The following is a 23456-nucleotide window of genomic DNA, read 5'->3' on the forward strand; positions in this document are numbered from 1 at the left end:
AGAAGAGTTTAAAAGAGTCTTTCAGCATCAAATAATTGTTTTCTTTCTCAATAGTTGATCTAGTGGATTGGGCAGCACTGCCTATAAAACACAAATGTGAAATAAATGTATACGTATAGCATGACCATCACCAACACATACACTGATAATGACCGCAATCCTTTGTGATGTGAAAAATGCTACTGATTGCTTGCAAATGCTTCAGCTGACATTTCAAGGAACCAGTGCTGACTGTGCCTATGATAGAAAATGAAAGACTATTGAACTAGGTTTCAATGTTAGTGGTCTTTTAACTGATTGTTATTGCATTTTTATTGATTGTCATTGAATGGAAAAACATGGTTTTAAAAGTGTATTTTCCTACCATTCTCCTTTGTTTTATGATGATATTCAGCAGATACACTGCAGAAAGTATATATTACATTAACATTTTTTGTGTTTACAGTAAGTAGAATTCTAAACTATCAATATAAAATGATTGCTTAAGTGCTGATATTGACGTCTTGTCATATTTGACTACATATCGTAACCAACGTAACAAATCTGTGCTTTGGAATAAAGTGGTTGGTAAATAATTAAACGCAAATGTTATGTTTTATAACGTAACATCTGCATCGGTGCTGTCAAGGTTGTCATGTAGTTGTCTTTAATACCTACACACTATAAATGAAACTGCTTCAAAAACAGCCTTTTTTAATCACACAGTAGCTTATGTGTCAAAAAACATCAAAGTAATCACAGATCTCTCATCGAAACACTTATACAATCACGCTAAAAAATAGCCTAAAAGAAATGATTATTTTAGAAATATATTTACTGCTTCCTCATGCTGCATTTCAGTGTAAACAAACATAGCCATGCACATAATTAATAATCACTCACCAGTCTTATTGATGATAAAACAATCGTTATAAAAATTTATCTAACAGTTAGTTCTGGTTCTCAAATTTAATTGTCCAAGAGTACTGATAAAACAGTCTCACAGCACTGAGACTTTGACTGTTTGTATCATTCTTGTCTGCATTTGTACCACATAGTATGTTAGCCTGTCTAGACTCTAAAATAAAATTGACACATCAGTAATGTTTCAATAGTCTTTCCCCCCAGTGACAAGTGATATCTAGGCCTCAGTAATACATACTTCTTTACTTACTGCAAACAGAGTTGAATAAATCAATTAAACAGAGTTAGATGTCTGGCAGATTTTTAAAATTATTCTTTGATTTTTCAACACTAACAGAAAAGATAATAATAAAAATAAGAGCTAATTTATCTCTAGCAAATTTGTTCTAATTTGCTCTGGAGACAAATGAGCGAATCACTAGTGAACATGTTTATCTTCCTATAACAGTGTTTCAACCATTCTGTAAATGACTGTAAGACTACATTTACAGTAATGTCTGTTGGTCAAAGAAGGCATTTCCATCACGGTTGTTGTTGGGAAATACACTTCAGGTATAGCAATTTATTGCAGTTAATTCCTTCTAATTAAATGAGTCATTTAGATGACAATTTGATTAAAAGAAAACAAGAGTCTGTTGTCTGGCTATGAATTTCTTTAATGTTCCCCAGATCAGAGTCACAGCATACAGTGTGTAATAACTTCTAAATAAAGAGAAATATCATCACCTTATTTATATAATTTTACCTTTCTTTTTTAAAAAAAAATCCATTATTAACATGTTTATTCTTCATCAAGCTTGGCGTTCTGATTCTGAACATATATAGTAAAACAGGGCAACAGGTGTAAATTTGCTTTAGGACCCAGTAAAATGTGTTTATTTTCTTAGAGGAATAACGTGTGCTTCATTTATTCAGTAATCTTTAAACATATTGAAATCCTCGTGCACTCTTTATGCCATCTTTAATTTGGCATTATTTCACTAGATGCTTAATTCAGTCAAAAATAATAAAATGTATGCTTAAGTGTACAAATGTGACCATCAAACAGTACTTTTCCCCTATTTTAGATATTTCATAAAATCCCTACCACCTTTTGGTAAAAATTCAATGCTACAACAAGTTCATGGCAGATGAAAAACTTCTCATAACCACCATGGATTCCAGTGCTTACTTTGCTTAAATAAACTGGACGTTCTAGTCCATCTCCATATCAAAGAATTTTGAAAACGGGCAGGCTTTGTATATGAAACAGACAGCCAATCATACTTGTGCAGAAATATGACTAGCTGTGATGATTCAAGCGACATTGGTATGCTACATACATAATACACAATCTCTTTAAGCTCAAATATAGGAGCAAGTCATCATCGCCATCCTCTGATCCCAAAACGAAATGAAGCAGCAGAAAGTGAATTTAACGAATGAGATTCATCAATTTTGCTGGTGGCTGAATTAGAACTTGCACCTGTTGTCCTGGTCACAAAGTATTTCAAATTTAATTCGACCAGAAAGAAAAAACAAAACCAAAAGAAAAGAAAAACAAACAAAACATTTAAACAAGTCACTGAATATTTACAAATATTTTCAGTTGATTTGTTCTTACACTTAAAAATGTACAGTTCATTTCTATTTCTCCTTCTCTCACTGTACGCTATACTGAAGACCCAATGAATGACTCGTAATGGATGTAGAGTCTTTATTCTGTATGTACCACGACATCACACTCTAGTGGTTGAGCGTACAAAAACAAACGAGAGAAATAACAAAAGAGTTGGAACTCATCCCGTAAAACGGTATTGATTATTAGAACTGAGGTTGTTTTGTACACAGCTCTAGTCAACTCCTCATAGTTTGTTTAAAATGGAGTTCAGTTATACCTACAACCACACAAAAGTCCACAGATGGTACATATCCACAGGTCCAACCTACACTCTCGGATCTCCAGAAGGTACCTGCAACTGAAGTTTGTTACAATCTCCCTTCGTTTATTGTCCAGTTGTTGTTGTTTTCAGTCCACACCGCAGAAGAAAGTTCTGTTTTCATGACTGAAACTCCAGCATGTTTGCGTAGCAATGCTATTAGAGTCTGTTCATGTTTAGTACATTGTGCAGCATACTGGCTTTAGTTCTTGCTCCATCATGATGGTCCTGGGCATCTCAGACTCAATACACTGGCAAGCGGAGCCAACAGTGAGACAAACCGTCATCCTCCCGTGACACACAGCAGTGGCAGAAAAATATGACTAACAAGGCATGAAGAGAACGTAAGTGATCATGTTTATCCCGCAGTTACTGTCCAGTGATTCTGAGCCATTCGTTCTTTAACCTGAACATATATTCTGAAGAAACAATCTGTAAGATTTGTCTATATATAGATCTGGTTGGCCACCACCACTATTTGCTGTGCTTGTCATAACCTTGTCAAAAAGGTCAAGTGTGCAGTGCAGACAGATGTGAGATATGTAGAGATGTGGGTAAACACATTAGCAGTGCTTCCAGACTATTCCTAACTATTTTGTATGTAAAATGGCCAGGTAGGTTTTCCTGAATGATAGAGGGCCACAGATGAAGGAGATTTCTGTGTTATGAGGATTGAACAAACTCAGAAGTCTGCATTTCTCTCTCTCGTTGTGCCTCTCCGTCTCATATTCTCTTATCTCACACATTCACATTAACACAAATGTACAGGACACCTAGCTATTGCCTAGAAAACACACTCTTTATGTGTGCACACGCACAAATACACAAAAAAGATGCTTATTAAATTTGGTTGTCAAAAACCAAATGATTTTGAACTGAAAGAGTAAGGACAGAGATAGAACGAGAGAGGCCACAGAGAGAGAAAGATGGGCCGAGGTGTAAGAGAATCATTTGTATCTGAGAAATATAACGGTCAGAGGCCCATAAAAGAGATGCAAAGCTACATGTGCATTCGCTATTTGCTGTATTTATGCAACTGTCCGGACCATCACAGATGGCTCTGGCAGAGCCCTACATGGTTGATGGTCAAATAATAGCACCAACAACTGCAAATGAATGTCAAAAAGCATTTAAAAGAATATTGCCAATAGCTCTCTTTCTGGATACAGAGAGAGGATACTGTCCTATAGAGTGGTCAGACTGAGGAAGAGGTTATATTTGGACTAATACTGACGAAAATACTACTGCAGAGAAGGTTTCTGCAGGCATTTTAAGCAAGCAAACTTAAAAAAAAAAAATGCAAATGTCCATCTTGGTGCTTTAAAATATTTCATGCATAGATCCCACCGAGCAATCCATGTAAATATATATTTATATCATTCTTTTATATATTTGTCTTTATATTTATACATACAAAAATCTTCCTAAGAAACAACACATAGCCAAGTCAAATATGTGTGATAAAATGACAGTGAGAGAAAAAGAGTGGAGGTTGGCACTTTTGTTTTCGTCTTCTGTCAGATGCTGTCATTTTCTCTCATTCTCTGCGTCTCTTGTTACAAGGTATGATTTAATACTTGACACAAGACTGCAGGTTAACACAACATATCCAGCTACCACCTTTTATCGAATGCCCCTATGATTCATATAAAACATAATCCAAGGACACAGATCACATTCGGACAGAGAGCGATGGGCTGGTAATGGAATAGCAAAGGAGGATGACAAAAAGGATGGATGAAATCTGCACTCTGCCAATTTAGTGAGAGAAGAAAAGTGGGTAAATGTCATAATTTCCCCTCATGACATCGGATCAGCTTAGTCAATCACTGATGCCCAATTTCTTTAAGAACAATGTGTAAAAACAAACAGCAAGTTGAATCCAGTACGAGGCTGATGACTTGTCACTGCCGACCAAATCTGTTGCTCATCGTTGAGTCTACAAACAGAGCTCCTCTAGTGTGTGCAACTTCTACGAAACCTTGATTGTGTCTATGAGAACGCCAACAGGAGTAGCTGCTCTAGACAGCTGAACTGAGAGCATCTTAAGTTTAGGAGCTTGGAAAGGTGGACAGAGAGAGAAAACTGGATATGTATGAGAGCTAGTCCTCTCGTTTGGGGGTGCTACTATACACGGGTGGTGGAGTGAGGGTGGGGTAAGGTGTTGTTGTGGCCGGTGGTTGTAGGATAAGTGTTGAAGGCATGGAGAGGTTGCATGCCAGTAATGGTGCTGGGAATCATGGTGATAGTATTGGGGGTCATGAGCGGAACATCGTCGGGTGCCCGCCGAAGTGCCAATGTGTAGTCGGGTGGGCATGCGGGACGTAAAATATCATGCGGTCGCAACGGCTCCATGTCGTGGTGGGCGTCGTGCTCCGAGTGCTTCATTTGCAGGGACATGATCTCTTCCTCTTGGCTGTGTGCTAAGTCATTAGCGGGTCCGCCTCGCTGCGGGGACAGTCGGTGCCGTCGCATCTCGTGCCGTTTGTCACGTTTGTAGTAAAGTGCGGCGAAGGCAAGGATGTTGAGGAAGAGGAGTGATGCACCGACAGCTACCGTCACACTCAGTTCTGTAGAGTAGTCCCGGGTGTCGCTTGGGAAGGGAGGGAATCGAGGGGGCTCTGAGCCATCTGGGTCCGATTCTGTAGGGAAGGTTGGGATGGGATGGCGTGTGGTACGAGGTCCCTGACCCTTCCAGTGTGGGGTGCGGGCGGTTCCTGGAGGCAGCCGGGTTGTGGCGGTGCTGAAAACCTCCTCGTGAAGGTTGTGGAGGTGAGGAACCAGTTCCAGCCAGAAGGCAACCTTATTTGCTCGGTAGTTGTCCCGGATGCGAGGCTTCAGGCCAATGTGGAGATACTGCTTGTCTTTGGAGTTGAACTTGGTCCAGATCACTTCCTCAAAGCGGTTGGGCTTGGTGTGGATGAACTTGGTGTCCTGAGGAACAGGCAAGTTGGGATCCCTAGAGAAAACAGATATCTTGTGTCAAAAGGGTATTTGAATGAATTCCACACCGATGTTGTGAGCCACTCAGAACTTTTTAATTGAGAAGCCTTTTTAAATCAAATTGGAATTTAAAACAGGATACAGAACTGCAATTTGAATTCGGGCCAGGTGATAAAAGATTTTGATATTTATTGAAAAAAAAAAAAGCACAATATAATAAACTTTTGAGAAATTTTCAATATTTAGCCAACATCTAGACAATCTGGAACACTGAAACTCAAGGTCTCAATGTCAAGCTGCCAAAATAAAGGTTTGGCTTACACTGACATTTTTGACAGAAATATATTACTATTCCCTAGTGAAAAATAAATATACATTTATTTCATGCTAAGTATACTACAAAAACATTTACATATTTATGTGCTTAATAAAAATACCCTTCTATTGTACTTTTGGTATACTAAACTGGTATACTTAAAGGGGTCCTATTATGCTCTTTTACAATGTCTTGATTTTGTTTTGGGGCTGTACTAGAACAGGCTCTCATAGTAGGTTGCTAAATTGGAACTAATTTTGTACTTTTGCACTTTAATTGTGCAGAAGTTGTGCTGAAATCCAACTAAAGATATACTGAAGTATATTTGATTGTGCTAAAGTGGAACCATTGCAAGTATACTATAGGTACACTTTAAATATCTTGCATTTAAAGACCGATATTAATCAAAGATCATACAGTCCTCACCAATAGTGACATTAATACACATTTTAGGCTTAATATTAGGAAATGTGCATTGTACACAAGTAGTATAAATAAATGTATTTTAAACCCACTAGTCAACATTTGACATGGATCAAAAACCTTTCATCAAAGCTAAAACCAAAATGTGTTCTTGTCTTAGGACAAATTTGATGAGCTTTTTTGAGCCACTTCAAATGTTGACTACTGTATATTACTTTTTCACTAGGGTTGTATAGTAAAATGTAGGCTACTTCTCAAAGTAATTTTATTACCTAATTTTAATGAATATCATACAACCAAGATATTTTTTCAACCATGTTTTAATTTATACAGCATACAAATTCTGTTGTGCAGCACAAAATAAAAATGCAATGTGTTGTTGTAAATGAATTGTTATATTTCTGAATTCATTTTATTATGACACCATTTTTGATGAAAAATGTATAAATCCAGAAAAAATAAAACTCGAAATTCTCGAGGTCTAACAAACATGTGGAATTTCCTTCCCTATTAATTATATGAAATGAATATCATGATACACATCTATATTGAATGATACGGGGAAAAAAAGTCATGATGATATCTAATTTGCCATATCGTCCAGACCCAATTTTAATGTCAGGAAATAAAACGATTTTAGAATGAATTTGAATGTAATTTCAAAGAAATGTGTTATGACTATAATTTAGCTATTTAAACAGAAATAAATAATATTTTGCATATTCAGACTCACCCGGTCTTGGCAAAGTTGGTCCAGTATGTCATCACCACAGCGCTAAGCATGACATCATTTTTGGAAAAGTTGCAAGGGAAGAGGTCTGTTGCTCCAATCATGGGCACACCAAACACATATGGTATCTCATCCCCGTGTGCAGCGTCTGCCCATTCGGGTCGAGTCTCTGTTTGGCAGTGGTGATAGAAGGTGTAGAAGTAGACGGGAGACTGGTACTCCGCGTGGAGCTTGGCAGTAGCTACGGCTGGTGCTACCCACTGGTGATCAGTGAATAATGCCAGGAGAGTCTTGCGCCGCATTTCCCCATTGTCTCGGTCTGCCCAGTCTGTGTACATGAACTTAATAGTCTCCCTCAGGATGTCTTTACCTACAAAAAGAACAGACAAGAGAATTTGAGTGTGTATATGAATGTTTGTCTGATGAACTTGGAGAAAATTCACCCATGAATGCATGTTATTTGTAAAATAACAATATTTAATAGCTCATATGCATAGGACATTAAATACCAGACATAAAATCTCCATATTACAGGTCACATAAAATAGCATGCTGATGGACATTGCTTGTCTTTTATCGCCCTCTGGTGGAAAATGTTAACAATAGCACCTAATCAAGAGTAAGCAGAATATCTAGTAGCCTACCAATTTTATTGTTGTACTTAGTATTGTCCCTCATTAAAAGTCAGAATGATGTTTACCCAACCAGACTTGAGTCTTCACTTGGCAAAATAAACATATGAACTACAAGGACTGCTCTGCATTACACCTGTATTCAGGAGAATTTAATCTAAAGACCCATTTTTTTCACCTTGACAAAACTGTCAAACTCTGGCACAATTTAATATGAAATATGCTGATATAGATACCTAGATGTTTACTTTCTAATGATAATTGTAAAACAGACAAGAAAAATAAAAGTCAAATAAAAAGGGGACTTAAGATCGTACCTTTAGGATATCCATAGAGGTTATCCACAAAGTTGGAGATGGTGTAGTCAAAAGCTGCAGCTGAAATGCCCTCTTCACTCTCAGTGCCCCCATCATCCACAAACTTCAGCCCCTCTCCTTGATTTACACCAATCAGAAGGTCGTAGTTCAAGAACTCCCCCTAGTGGAGAAAGAATTTAACATTCTCTGACAAACTTATTGCAAGGAACCAGTAGGAAGGAAAAAAAAAAAAAAAGATTTCTTCCATATATGGCATTCATCAACTTTTGTTACCTAGAATGATTTTAAAGGGGTCATATGATGCTGCTAAAAAGAACATTATTTTGTGTATTTGGTGTAATGAAATGTGTTTATGCAGTTTAAGGTTCAAAAACCCCTTTAAGTAACTTAGAACTTAGTTTTAAAGGGTAGATTATAATAGCTTTAAACTTGGTCATGTATATTTAATAAAATATTCCTAATTTAGAAATGATAAATTAGACAGAATTTCATTATGTTAGGCTTGTCCCCTATACCTAGACTTTATACATTTCTCACTTTAATACATTTATAAAATGTGTTAACATCTGGGCAGTTTTACTTTGCAGTTTTTTCATGAGATCTTAAAAAATACCTTTTCCTGAGATCTGAAAATCCTGAAATTCCACCCATAAACACCCAATTATTTTGGTCTTTGTTACATTTATCATTTTTAATAAATGATAAATAAGAAGTGACAATTTTAAAGATTATGAATATCATTCATTAATAAAAAAAGTATAATTTATTTAAGAATTTACTGACTTTGACCCACTTATATGACATTGTTGTATAACATGATAGCCTATGATGGCACATCAAAAGTATATGGTGTCACTAATTTTCATGAAACATTTAGTCTGCAGTTACAAAAGTAGATCTGATGAAGCTTTATTCATAAGCCTATGCTTGAAGCTTCACTAAGATTTGGTTTAAAAGGTAGTTTGGGTGGTTTACTGGAAATAGTTTAAACCTAATATTTGGCTTGGAAAGATAGACTATGCTGAATTTTGAATTAACATAGGTCTTAGAAACCTTCCTCACAAATGAAAGTAATCTCAAGATCACCTGCTGCATCAGGATCTCGGGGTCATCTGGCACAACGTCTCCGTCCATCACAGGTCCAAATGCAATGTGGTAGCGGGCCGGCTGAATGTCCTGATCCACCAACTCTCTGAAATTTTTCCTGCGGAGACAATCCACCAGGTCTGCGGTCTCCCCATATGTGCATCCCACTTTACGGGCCAGAATCTTAGTGTACTTCAAGGGCTGGTAGCTAATGGACCAGCTGGAGATGGCTGAACCACTCTGAGCAATGGCTCTCTGAAACAGGCCTGGGATGAGAGGGAACAATAACAAGCTGTTAACTACACAGACGAAAACCTGCATACATCATATACCTGGTTTATACATATAAGGGTCGTTGACGCATAACATCCATGGATTTTTTTTAAAACATCAATTTTATTTTTAAATATATTTGAATAAATAATGGAAAGTGTCCTGTAACTGGTCACCTTCATAATTTGTCAATGGTTTGAAATGGTTTTCATAATTTCCAATAGTCCTGATGTGTGACAAATTAAGTAAATATATCTCATGTAGTCTCAAATGTAATATGAGGTCATAAAAGCTACATGCATACTAATTAGCAAAATTAGTTTTAAAAGGACATGAAGGACATGTCAGTTTTCCATAAGTATTTCTTGTCAACTAAATTTCAACAGTGATATAATGGTATACTGTAGTACGGTTATTTAAATGTTATGTTGTATATTCAGTATATCCAGGGCTTGTTAATTGGATGTAAATTGTTTGATGTCAATTCCAGTAGCTCTTAACACAGTGTCAGCTGGAATTGCATCAATGAAAAACTGAGAACAGAAGAAAATGAGGATTGGGTTTGCCACAAACAACATTTTTCAGTGATTATTGAGATAACATCGTACTAATTCCATCTTGCATTGAAATAATAACAGCAAATCTATTATTCTCTTGTAGCCTTTTCACTTACAAACAAAGCCTTTTTCTTACTCTCAAGAGAAGAGTAGAAACATATTACCAAAGGGCTCGTCTTTTCCTTGTTATGCCCTCCTTCCTTTCTTTCTGTCTTTTTAATTATTGGAGAGCATGTTAACTTTCCCAGAGAAATCAATATGGAGCTACTGTAGCTTTGTCTCTGCTAACACGCCTGTTCTTTTCTCTTTACCTAGCTTGTACAGGCACACAAACAGACATTTAGTTAAGAGGTGCTCAAAAAAATCACTTCGCTATTTTTTTTCACTTCGCATGAACTCTATCCACTTCCTTAACTTTAAAGGGATAGTCCACCCAAAAATTAACATTCATCATTTACTCACCCTGAAGTCATTCCAAATCTGTATAAATTTCTTTGTAAACACAAGAACATATTTAGCAGAATGATAACCAAACAGTTTTGACCCCCTTTGAATTCACTTTATGTTTTGTCTTTAAAATTACAATGGAAGTCAGTGAGACTGAAAGTGCTCCGTTACTAACATTCTTCAGATTATTTTCTTTTTTGTTCCATACATGACATGAGGGCGAGGAAACAATGACAGAATTTTCATTTTTAGGTGGACTATCCCTTTAACACTTACCTACATACCTTTATTTGTTTATCTCTTCCTGTTTCAGTTGGCTTGGGCTCCTTACAGGGAAATAACATGATTGGTTTCTCCAGGGTAAAAACTATCATGACTTACCTGGTGTGACTGACAGTTGAGGGCTGTAGGACTGATGTTAGGTGAGGATGACAGTGATGATGAAGATGGTGCGGGTAAAGGTGGACGTTTTTGATGAGCAATGCAACAGAACACAGTTGGACAGGACGGTGAGACATTTTGTGAGGTAACACACACATGCACACAGCATTAATAATGAGATGGAAACCTGTGCAGGGATAGTATTAGTCTGTTAAAGCATTAACACACACACACACACACACACACACACACACACACACACACACACACACACTTTAAAGCATTAACACATGGACAAACACATGCATTTGTCTTACCCTCAGAGTGGTGGGACAGGATGAGTAGGTTGACACAAGACGCTCCAGCTCCAGAGCCAAAGATAGTGATTCGTTCAGGATCACCACCGAAGTGTCCAATATTCTCATTCAGCCAACGCAAGGCCTGGATTTGATCCAACAGGCCATAGTTCCCTTTAGCAGACTGATCTCCTGTGCTAAGAAAACCTAAATAGTAAAGTAGAGGAGAAATAGAAGAAAGGGGGAAAGAAAAAATACAGACAGATTTGTTAATGGAGAGCAGTAATATAATTTTTAGACAAAACTATTACAAATTGCTTTTGGCCATTGAAATACAGCTGATATAAAATAAAATTGAAATATTATGAAATATAAATATTATCAAAAACTTGAAAATGAGAAATTTAAGTACTAAAATTACTAAAACTAAAACAAATAAATGATATAAATAATAAATGAGATTAAAAAACTACTAAAAATGACAAAAGCACATTAAAAATTACTAAAACTTAAACAAAAATGTAAAAAATTTAAATAAATTTTAAAATTAAAATAAATACTATATAGCATATAAACATACTAAAATAATTGATAGAGAGTAGGGATGTGCATCTTCATAACAGGCCGATGCGATACGCATCTCAATGCATAGCCAACGATACAATACATTAAAGATACATATGAAGCAGCTACCAATGCGATGCAATACGATTCACCCCTATTACGATGCAGTGCGATCCGATTTCGATTCGATTCAACACAATGCGATTCAATGCAATATGATGCAATGGAAAAAATATGATGCTATGCAATTCAATATGGTACAAATAGCTTGCTTTTATTTCTTTGGTTCGGACAGACAGCAAATCAGTAGTGCTGTGATATATCATATTTATATAGCAGCAATGGTGATGAGAGAACATGCTAGAGAAACAGTTTAGAGAGGAGAAATCAATCTACATATAAAATATTGGTCACAAATTATTTTTAGTATAGTGCATCTACTAATAATTATATATAAATAGTTTTTACCTATGCAAATATGTAAGAAACAATGCATCACGATACAAATGGCAACTTGTATCTTATGCACACTCGGTGAATCTTACCATCCCTAATAGAGAGTGCAATAATGCCATCAGTTGGGCATTGTCATCAAAATAAAATAAATCATCTATAAAACTGAAAAAGAAGAAGAAAGTAGGAAAAATAGTGGACTGAAAAAAAAAAAACATTTGTTTTGGTAGTTGACCTCTGATCTTATTTAGTCAAATGTCTGATAACAGCAGGCTAAGAATGAAAGTGAGAGCTTGAGACAGTAGAGAGGGGGGCATGGCTGAGACAGAGGGTGAGTGAGTGGGTGCTCTAATTTGGAAAAACTGTTTCATCTGCCTCCAAGTCACCAGGAACTTTACTGATCAAAGACTGACACACACACACACACACACACACACACACACACAGACAGAGAGACAGACACATATCTCGCGCATGTAGAAATATTCCAATGGAAATAAAATGCCTGTATCAAACTGCCTAATACACGTCAGAGTCCAAAACTAACGGCCTTTCTGCATTTGTGCCTAGTCAGTTAATGACTTAACAGACAACACTTCTGGAAAAGGTGCCTTCTGATGAAACCTACTTCTTGGGCAGTCATTATTCAAATCATTCTAATATACTGGTTTGTTGATCAAATACATTTCTTATTGTCATCAATGTTGAAAAAGTTGTGTGTAATATTTATGGGGAAACCACGATACATTTTTTTCTCTTTTTTTTTTGTCTTGGATTCAGGATTCTTGGATGAATAAAAAGTTCAAAAGAACAACATTTTTTTTTGCAACAATGTAAAAGTCTTTACTGTTATTTCTTGAGCCACTGAATGTGTCCATGCTAAAATATAATTTCTTTCAAAAATAAAGAAAGCATCTTAACAAACCCCAAACTTTGTAGTGTTTAAACTAATTTACAGATTTCAACCACCCTGTCAGAAGCTATTCTCAGTCTTATTATAGGCTAGGAAAAACAAAAAAGGGTGATGGCATCTTAGTAGACAGAACGTTATGCAAACATTGAACTCTGATGTGCCTTGATGCCTTCCTACATCCATATACTGCTTGTGAAAGTGCATCTTTCAGCTTTCAGACGGCTGTATTCTCACTTCTCAAAAATACATGAGCACATACACTAAACTCTTCTGACTCTTCTCACCTATGACCTTTCTGCTGGATTTCTGTGAATATCATGACACTACCTGAATTCAGTACTGTGTGACATGTGTGAAGTACTGTGTGACAGTCTGAGGTTGCTATGAGAGATAAGAGAGGTCAGATTATGGTTGTGGAAGGACAGTTAACAATGTAGATTTATCTATCATGGAGTTCAGAGCTTGACAGTATGACAGCTGTGACTTGACATGATCCTCATTTGCTATGAATAAAATAACCGTAAACAAACACAGAGTCCTCCATCATCCACAAACACATTGCAACCATTAAATACATTCTGCCACAAGCAGAATGAATTTCTCTGCAAATCATTCATAATACGCTAAATGTTTATGTATGATGTACACAGAATTTCATTCTGCTCATGTTTCATTAAAAAGGTCCTTGGAATGGACGCCTTAGAAACAATTTTGTCTAATTCATTTTGATTCTTATTGAAAGCATAGGAGGCAAATTCACGAAAAGTTGTGCCAGTTTAGCATGCGCATGATCAAATGATGAAGCCGTCATAATGCATAATTTCTTTAGTGAATTGGGTGCTAAAACAATTCAAAACAGCACAATGAAATAAACGGTGCTAACAGTGGCGCACGATTCATTCTTAGTGAATTGCTCCTAAAGTGAACCATTATTATGACAATTTTTAATCAACTCCAACCCCTCAATACACTATTAGCATGCAGTCCACATCCACACGCAGAATGCAGAGAGAGATATTTGGATTATTCCTCAAAGAGCATCAAAATAGACAAAAACGTCACATCAAAGAGCGTCAGATACGGCAATGAGATTATCTGCGGCTGTTTAGATTTATTACGTCACCTTTAGTAGATCTCTCACAGCAGTCAATGATTTGCCAGTATAATGCAACCTCTTGCTCAAACATGGCCATTGGCCTCAAAATCTCCTTGTAAACCTTAAAATAACAAAGTTAAATTGTTTTTTGGCCTAAGCTTTGTGAGCAGCCATTAAAACCACCACGGTCATTACTGTGATTTCACCCCCAACATCTTCTGCTTTAGATTTATCTTAATTATCATTATTTTCTAGGCTCTGTCAGCCACATTATCCTGGTGAAGAGTGTGTGTATGTACGACTCTGTAAAATCGTCTTTAAAAGAATCCTCAGCAGAAATTTGGACTGGAAAATAAGATCCCACTTTCTGATTAGCTTCTGTGTCTGTGTGTATGTGTGCACAATGCCTGTTGAACTGCATGGAAGACCTTAGGTGACATTTTCTATAATGGCTTTAAAGAGATAATTTGCATTTGCAATACAGCACAACCGATTATTTGATATCATCATTATGTTAAATTATACCTATTCTGACATTTGACATTTTTGAATCATTTTCTAAATTCCTAGATTTGAACAGAAAAAAACTATGTCTGTATAAAGTCTGCAAGTATTTCAACCAATGGATAGGAAACCAACAGATTGAACTGATGGGTCATTATCATCATGTTATCATCAGTTATATACAGTGTTGGGGGTAATATATTACAAGTAACGCAAGTTACGTAATCAGATTACTTTTTTCAAGTAACTAGTAAAGTAACACATTACTTTCCATAAAAAGTAACTAAGTAACGTAATTAGTTACTTTTTTACGGAGTAACACAATATTGTAATGCATTACTTTTAAAAGTAACTTTCCCCAACACTGGTTATATATGTCTTAACAAAGTGGATAAAACAGTAAAACACACCATTTCTTTTTTTTTTTTTGCGATTTTTTATTAAGTTTTAAAACACACCATTTCTAAAGATGGAAATCACATTAGTTAATTTTTTCACAATATCACAACTAAGGGAACATGGGGTGAATTCTAAATCATTATACCACTTTGAGCAGATGTTGCTGTGTTTGCCATATCCCCTGGTGCTACAATATTAAACTTCTGACATGTAAAAATAGGCAATATATTTTCCAGGTGTTTCTTAATTTTTCCCTTTTCCGTGATTGTTTCAAACAAAACATGTTTTCTTGGGCATTTTCATTTAGTTAATCATTTTATCACTTAATATCACTTTCCATCCTGTTAGTGTTTTGTAATTTCTCTTTATATAAGCCAGTTGCTTAAAGACATCATCCTCAGGAAGGGACAATATAATTTCAGGTGGTAAAACAACAGCATAAACATGATGTTTTGAGGCATTAGATGGTTTATTTCATGCTTAAGCATTTAATTATTATTTTTTTTTACAACTACAGATATCAGTAATGACAACATAATTACAAAAGCTGTTAAAAATATCAAGTCAACACCATCATGTAAGCTAATTCTCCGTCACTCACCAAACAATGGCTAAAATTAGAACTTTTTTTATCCTGTCAGATTAATTTTGTCCTGCAGTTGTCTTGTAATGGTGTAAAACGGTATAATAAATAAAGTGGCTGAGCTTAACCAGGGCACATTTCTGAAAGTTTGGTATAGCCTTTCATTTAAATTCCTCCTTGAATAACAACACAGGCATATTCAAGTTACAGAGTTTTAAAGGCACTGCATAACAGGATTGACCCAGATACTCTTGTTTTGCCTCCCATACCATGCTGCCCACCTGTGTGGCATCATTTGACTGACTCCACATGTTGCTATAAATCGCAATGTAAAAACAATGCACCTAAAAATATATAGGCCTATATATAGCAAATTTATAAGAGTAAGCTCACGCAGCATTGCATAACTTGAACATCAGGAGTAATGCACTGCTGCTTTTTGAATACATCAATGCTTAGTAACGACATATTCTGCGCTAGTGGGTGTTTATATGTATGTGTGTGGTTGCTCACAGTTCTCTTGTTAGAACGAGATATGGACCAAAATAATGTTAGGGTACGATCTTCTATTGCTTTCTATTTCTCTGTCTGATTCTTTTTAGTTCTCTTTCTCTCTTCCTCCCTCTTCCATTTACTCTCATTTGCTGTGCCCTCACACACTCTACTGGCCCTCCTGCCCAGGGTAATGGGGAGTGAAATAGGGGTGACAGTGGGCATTTGTAGTCCGGCACTGCATGATGGAACACAGAACACACAAACGCTCGTACACACACCTCCACAGGTGCTCTAAATGCCAGTGGGGCCACCACAGTACGTGTGCAGTATCATAGCTTTAGAAAAAAGTGAAGGCATAATGCATTTGAACACTCACTACAGATAAAACAACACTTATTTAAACACAATCTGCCAGGCTTGCACAGTTCAAGAACAGATGTGCTCACTGTTTAAGTAATGTGTGCCAGGGTTGAGCGTCATTCAGAACTGAATTGAGCATGCCATTGAAATTTCAATTAATTTCCTGAATTTGAATTGAGGTATCATACAGGATGCAGAACTGCAATTTAAATTCTGCAATTTAAAATAATGAGAAGAAGTAGAATTACAATGAATTGCGAAAAAATTTGTATAACTGTTAATTTTAACTATAACAGCAACTTTGTAAAGTCAAACCTTAAAGATTGTTGTAAAATTAAAAAAAAAGTTTAAAAACTCTTTAAGTTGAGGTTTTATAGACAGAAAAACACTAGAGAGAGAGAGATAGATAGATAGATAGATAGATAGATAGGCAGACCTGACTGTTCTGATCCTTTGCTAAGGATCACTTGAAAACAAAAAAGGCTGGACGGAAATGGCAACTTTTGTGAATCAGTAAATTAAATAATACATTTTATTTTGAGATGAGAGGACTGTGGGTGGAACGGAGGATGGTTAACGATTAATAATTAACATACTGTCTCATTTGTGTTTAACAGACTGTGCTTGAACCATAAATACCATCTTTTAACATCCTGACTCTGTCTTTCTCTATCTCTTCTGAACTTTTGTGCATTACTGTCACATTTTGTTCCGCAATGTGTGAGACTGACCCCGCGTGACCGCTTCCCTGAGAGTGTCCGGGCAGCATCATGCTTCAGTGGCTGCATGACTTCCTCTGATCCCACGCTGCATTTCCTCCCACAGCTCTGAACATTCCCTCCTCTTTCTCTTTACTTTCATGGCACTCAGGCCAACAGTGGCTCAAACACTCAAACAAATCTTTTCCACTCATACTCTCTCATTCTCTTCCCTGCCTTCTTGCCTTGCAGCATAATTAAAAAATGCAAATGATATGATAAACTACAATTCATTTTGATGTTGCAGATTGCAGCCGTTTGTGCCGAATGTGGCGACTATTTGAATAAATCTGTCTGATAACAAGCTGTGTGTGCTGATAAGCATGAAATGAAGGGGGCCAAGAATATGAGGCTACATCTGTTCGGTGTAAAAAGGTGGAGGATCTGGACATGGAGACGCTGGCTGGAAAGTCAAAGGGTCAGAACTGTGTTGACATATTCAGGTGAACCTGTCAAGAAAGTCTGGGTCATATTCAATCCCCGAAATCACAGATGAATTGTAAAATTCAAGAATTATATTAATAAGATTATATTACAATTATAAGTACAATTATACGTAAACTAAATGTTAGTTTAATTACAATTGCTTTGTGTAAACAATTCTCATTACCATAATGGGTTTAAAATGAAAACAATTTTTTTATTTTCACATTTCAATAATGTTAATATGTGAGCAGTAATTTTTTGCATTGTGATAATGAGAATTTGGGGTGGAAATATGCTTAATTGCTATGAAACTATAGCAAAAAAACCCCCCAAATAATATATTTCACAAACAAAATATAATTTCCTATATCTCTTCATGGTGAAGAGCTTGAAAGAAGTCCGCACACTCAAACATCAAAGAGTCACAAGTGAGATGAAAGCAATATAAGCAATTTACTGAGTAAAATCAAGGCAATCTGGCTGCTTCTCTATATCTCTACATGCCATTGATCCATCCATCCACAATGTCCTTGTCAGACTCTGTTCCATGTTTTGTGTGTGTCCTGCTCCCCATGTGCCTTCCCATGCCCTTATTTGGTTAGTTTCCTGTTCCTCCCCTGATTAGTGTTTCATTGCTCCCAGGTGTGTCTCGTCATCCCCTCCTCCTATGTGTATAAATAGTGTTCCCAGTCCCAAGTTCTCGGTCCGCTGTTAAACGTCTTCCTGAGTTCGTCTCCCTTGGTTCCTGAAAATAAAGTCTTGGTAAAGTATTCTCCAGCGTCTCCTCGTTCCTCGTGTATGTGCACTGTGACAGAACAGCGGACCAAACAATAAGCGGCATCCCTTCCCCGTGTTTAATTTCCGTGTTTTTTGCAAGTTTTTTTTTGTTTCCTTTGCTCCCAGGTGTGTCTCGTCATCCCCTCCTCCTGTGTGTATAAATAGTGTTCCCAGTCCCAAGTTCTCGGTCCGCTGTTAAACGTCTTCCTGAGTTCGTCTCCCTTGGTTCCTGAAAATAAAGTCTTGGTAAAGTATTCTCCAGCGTCTCCTCGTTCCTCGTGTGTGTGCACCGTGACAGTCCTATAAAGCCATAGAACTATTCTTTGTCTGTACATATTTTTTTCGTTTGCCCTAAAAAAAGCTACTAGTCAAAATTTCCAGATTTTCTATGAAGGGAGTGAAAGCAATGGACTCATGCATTCATAGCTCACACTATAAATAAATGAATACAATAAATTATACATTAATGTCATGTTTTTCTTCATTATTGGGAATATTTCATCACCGAGAGAAAGATATGTACTCACACACAATGCCTGGACTACTGTTGAGCCTTTCAGAATTCACAAAACTTTCATAATATTCTGCAACTGGCTGACATTTATAAATGATCATCTACAAAAACAAATGGTTCATAAATACAGATTAGAATCCAGCAGTTTCATATTTTTAAGTTAATACTTTACACTGTCTAACCAGATGAGAAAGAGAGATAGAGAAAGAAAGAGGAAAAAAGCTACTTAGCAAGAAGAATGATGATGTGGAAGATGCTAAAGGGTCTGGTTCACACGGTTGCTTATTTTGATAAAGAACCGTCTGATTAGACAGAAAGAGAGCATCTGATTGACATGTAAATCTGCATTTATCTAAAATAAACGATACCACAAAAATAGGCTGATGAATTTAAATGGCAGCATGACAGTCTTCAGGAACGGCTGTACGCAAAAAGCTGTAAAAAATAGTGGAAAATGCATACAGATGCAGATCAGATTTTCTTCCAGCCCAAAAGTAATATATATATAGACTATTTTACGCATACTGTAGATAATATTGCACAGACATAAGAAAACATAGCTGTTTCATGATAACTAAGTGCCTCAAAGGAAACTCTGAATATCTTTTAAAAATTTAATGCAAAACTGTGGTGCTTGATCCTCAAATGCTTTTGTAGTTTCATCCCAGAGTACCTTGTAAACATGACTACTTCAGTTCCCCTTCAGGAACTCGAGCTGCATCGAATGCTTTGGTAATGCCCCCGGCAAGACCACGTCCTGAAGCATGTGTGAAATCAGTCCAATAGAGAAGCGAGACGTCACGAGCTGGGTGACGTGAGCAACCAGGAAGCATAAAGGCGCATCTGGCAAGCCCACATGTTAGCTTCTTGCTATTCAGCGAGCGCGTCTGAGGTGTGTGTGTGTGTGTGTGTGTGTGTATGCAAAAGCACTCAGTCAGTCAGGAGAATCTGTGTATAGAAAGCGAGTAATATCATGCCTAAGTGTAGGGCTGCACGATTAATCGCATGCGATATTTAACGTACATCTTGTCAGAAAGCCGGTTCTGTAATCAGCGGTAAATCTCCATCACCTGCGTGCTTTCATATTGAGCAGCATTAACTACACAGAGCCGTTGTTCACTGATGAGCTGCGCAAAAAATCGCGCGAATATGAACGTGGTTTTGCGCAACTCGTCAGTAAACAACGGCTCTGTGTAGTTAATGCTGCTCAATGTGAAAGCCTGCAGGTGATGGAGATTTACCGCTGATTACAGAACCGTCTTTACTGACAAGATGCGCGTTAAATATCGCATGCGATTAATCGTGCAGCCCTACCTAAGTGTAAATCAAAATCTGTGGCGAGCAGACGATGTTTCAAGTCGTGTGTTCCTCCCTGCCCATGCTATCTCTCGGGTGGGGATACACACGATTTGTGCGTCATCTGTTTGGGAGCAGAACATGCATGGGCAGCTCTCGAGGGGGCTGCCTGCCGTGACTGTGAGCTTCTCCCGCTCTGTGTGCTCCGCTCCAGGCCAGGTTTGCAATCCTGCTAGGTTATCGTGGGCTAGATCCACGGCCCCCTCTCAGGGATCGGAAGCCCGCCCCGCGGTTTCTTCTCCCCAGAGAGAGGGCCAGGCGCTTCATCTATTTTCCTCCGAGGAGGTTGATGTGATGAGCGTCGACATGGAGGAGACTGTGGACTCGCCACTGCAGTCCCTCGCGTATGAGGAGCTCGTGGAGGTTGTGACTCGTGCTTTAGCCAAACTGAACATCGAATGGCTAGCCGAGAAACAGGACGCTCAGCCCAAGAGCAAGCTGGATGAGCACTTCCTTAAAGCTAGATCACAGCCTTCACGACAGGGCCTTCCATTTTTCCCCGATCTCCATTCTGAAGTCACGAGATCGTGGGATAAACCATTTTCATCCCGACTCTTCAGCCCTACAGTATGCAATTACTCTAACATCATGGGGCTGAATGAGAAGGGATATGGGGCGATGCCGGCGGTGGAGCAGACGCTTGCGAGCTATCTCTCCCTGTCCTCAGCATCATCCCTGAAGGCCCTGAAGCTTCCCACCAGGTAGGGCTGTGCAAAAAATTGAATGCGATTTTCATGCGCATCTCATCAGTAAAGCCGCTTCTGTGATTAGTAGTTAATCTCCAGCACGTGCGTTCAGATGGAGCGGCATTTACTACACAGAGCCGTAGTTCACTGACAAGCTATACAAAATCGCGTTCATAATCGGTAATGAATCGCCTGCGATTTTGAACGCGATTTTGCGTAGCTTGTCAGTGAACTACAGCTCTGTGTAGTAAATGCCGCTCCATCTGAACGCACATGCTGGAGATTAACTACTAATCACAGAAGCAGCTTTACTGACGAGATGTGCATGAAAATCGCATTTGATTTTTTGCACAGCCCCACCACCAGGCCGGTAAAACTGACATCCAGCTTGGTTGGGAAAGCTTATACGGCGGCAGGTCAAGCCGGTGCGTGTCTGTACACTATGGCGGTGTTGCAGGCGTGCCAGGCCAACCTGCTAAAAGATCTGGACGATAGGGAGGAAGAGAAATCCGACGTAGTCGCCGAACTGCATCGGGCCACAGACCTGTTGCTTCGAGCCACCAAGGAAACGGCCAGAGTCATCGGCCGTTCCATGGCAGCACTGGTGGCTACGGAGTGACACCTGTGGTTGAATCTGTCCGAACTACAAGACAAGGACAGATTCTTCCTCCTGGATGCCCCGCTATCGCCTTCTGGCCTCTTCGGGGTCACAATCGATACTGTCGTCGAGAGGTTTCAGGAGGCGAACAAGCAAGCGGTGGCATTCCAGGGTTTCCTCCCTCGCTGCCCCCAGGTCTTTGGGACTGCTGAGCGGGAGCAGTCCCAGCCGTCTAGCTCCTCATACCGGCAGACCCAGAAGCAGAGCGTTGCGACCCGTGCTCTCGGTCGGGGTCCTCTAAACAGAAAGTGGATCTGCGGACCGTTATTATGTCCAAGGGGACCTCGGCCAAGCGGTTCTGACAATTCCATCGTCAGGACCCTGAGGGCAGCCCACCCTGGGGAGGAGAGGTACACACCTCAGTATACGGTGCCCGATCCTCCTCAGTGCCCTCAGGGAGCTTCTATGATACCCCTACCACCCCCAGTGCTTCAGGGCTCAGTGGGCTCCCGCGAGCAAATTTCTCAGTTGCCGCCCGGTGACAGTATGGCTCACAAAATGTCTCACAATGGGTCCTGCACACTGTAGAGAGAGGTTACATAATTCAGTTCGGTTCTCGTCCACCTTGCTTCAACTGGGTTATTCCTACATTAGTGGGACCCGAGCAGGCTCTGGTATTGGAACAAGAAGTAGAAACTCTCTTGAGGAAGGAGGCCATAGAACGTGTTCCTCCTCTCATGATAGAATCAGGGTTCTACAGCCGTTACTTCATCGTTCCGAAGAAGGATGGGTGTTGCGTCCGTTCATAGATCTGCGTCTATTGAACCGCGCTATCAAACGGTTTCGGTTCAAGATGCTCACTATCAAACAGATCGTGTCTCAAATCAGGTCCGAAGAAGGTTTGTCACGATAGATCTCAAGGACACATACTTCCATGTATTCACCCTTTCTCAACACAGGAAGTTCCTGAGGTTTGCTTTCGGGGACAAAGCATACTAGTATCGGGTTCTTCCGTTCAGCCTGTCACTCTCACCCCACACTTTCACAAAGTGTGTCGATTCTGCCTTGGCTCCGTTGCGACTCCAGGGCATCCGCATACTCAATTACATCAATGATTGGTTGATATTAGCTCAGTCAGAGCAGATGGCGGCTCGGCATCGAGATGTCATCCTCGCCCATATGAAAGAGCTGGGGTTACGGCTGGACGCAAAGAAAAGTGTGCTTTCTCCACTACAGAGAACCCCTTATCTGGGCGTGGTGTGGAATTCGACAACGATACAGGCACAGTTGTCTCCTGCTCGTATCAAAGCGATTCTGACAGCCGTGAGGGGAGTGAGAGAAGGCCAGTCATTGTCAAACGGTTTCAGAGACTCCATATGAAAGAGCTGGGCTTACGGCTGGACGCCAAGAAAAGTGTGCTTTCTCCACTACAGAGAACCCCTTATCTGGGCGTGGTGTGGAATTCGACAACGATACAGGCACAGTTGTCTCCTGCTCGTATCAAAGCGATTCTGACAGCCGTGAGGGGAGTGAGAGAAGGCCAGTCATTGTCAAACGGTTTCAGAGACTGTTGGGTCTGATGGCAGCTGCGTCCAACGTGATACCTTTTGGCCTGCTGTACATGAGACCCCTTGCAGTGGTGGCTCAGAACCTAGGGGTTTTCCCCGAGGGGGAACCCGCTTCGCACGATCAAGGTCACGTGGCGATGCTTACGTGCCTTAGACATGTGGAAGAAACCTTGGTTCCTGGTT

General features: G+C 39.0%; 1 protein-coding gene across 3 annotated transcripts in view; it reads right to left on the reverse strand.

Moving 5' to 3' along the window:
- Positions 1-3050: 3050 nt before the first annotated feature.
- Positions 3051-23456, reverse strand: part of LOC107664280 (neuroligin-2-like) — a 215837-nt gene continuing 195431 nt past the window's right edge. For all 3 annotated transcript variants that reach the window (XM_016454804.1, XM_016454803.1, XM_016454802.1), the window contains 5 exons: positions 11245-11430; positions 9270-9535; positions 8184-8343; positions 7238-7604; positions 3051-5781 (listed from right to left, as the gene is read on the reverse strand). In XM_016454804.1, the coding sequence (XP_016310290.1) occupies positions 4950-5781; positions 7238-7604; positions 8184-8343; positions 9270-9535; positions 11245-11430 (1811 nt within the window). In that variant the 3' untranslated portion in view covers positions 3051-4949. The remainder of the gene's footprint in view (positions 5782-7237; positions 7605-8183; positions 8344-9269; positions 9536-11244; positions 11431-23456) is intronic.

The sequence above is a fragment of the Sinocyclocheilus anshuiensis genome, unplaced genomic scaffold (assembly GCF_001515605.1).
Source record: "Sinocyclocheilus anshuiensis isolate Anshui unplaced genomic scaffold, SAMN03320099.WGS_v1.1 scaffold99, whole genome shotgun sequence".
Classification (NCBI taxonomy): domain Eukaryota; kingdom Metazoa; phylum Chordata; class Actinopteri; order Cypriniformes; family Cyprinidae; genus Sinocyclocheilus; species Sinocyclocheilus anshuiensis.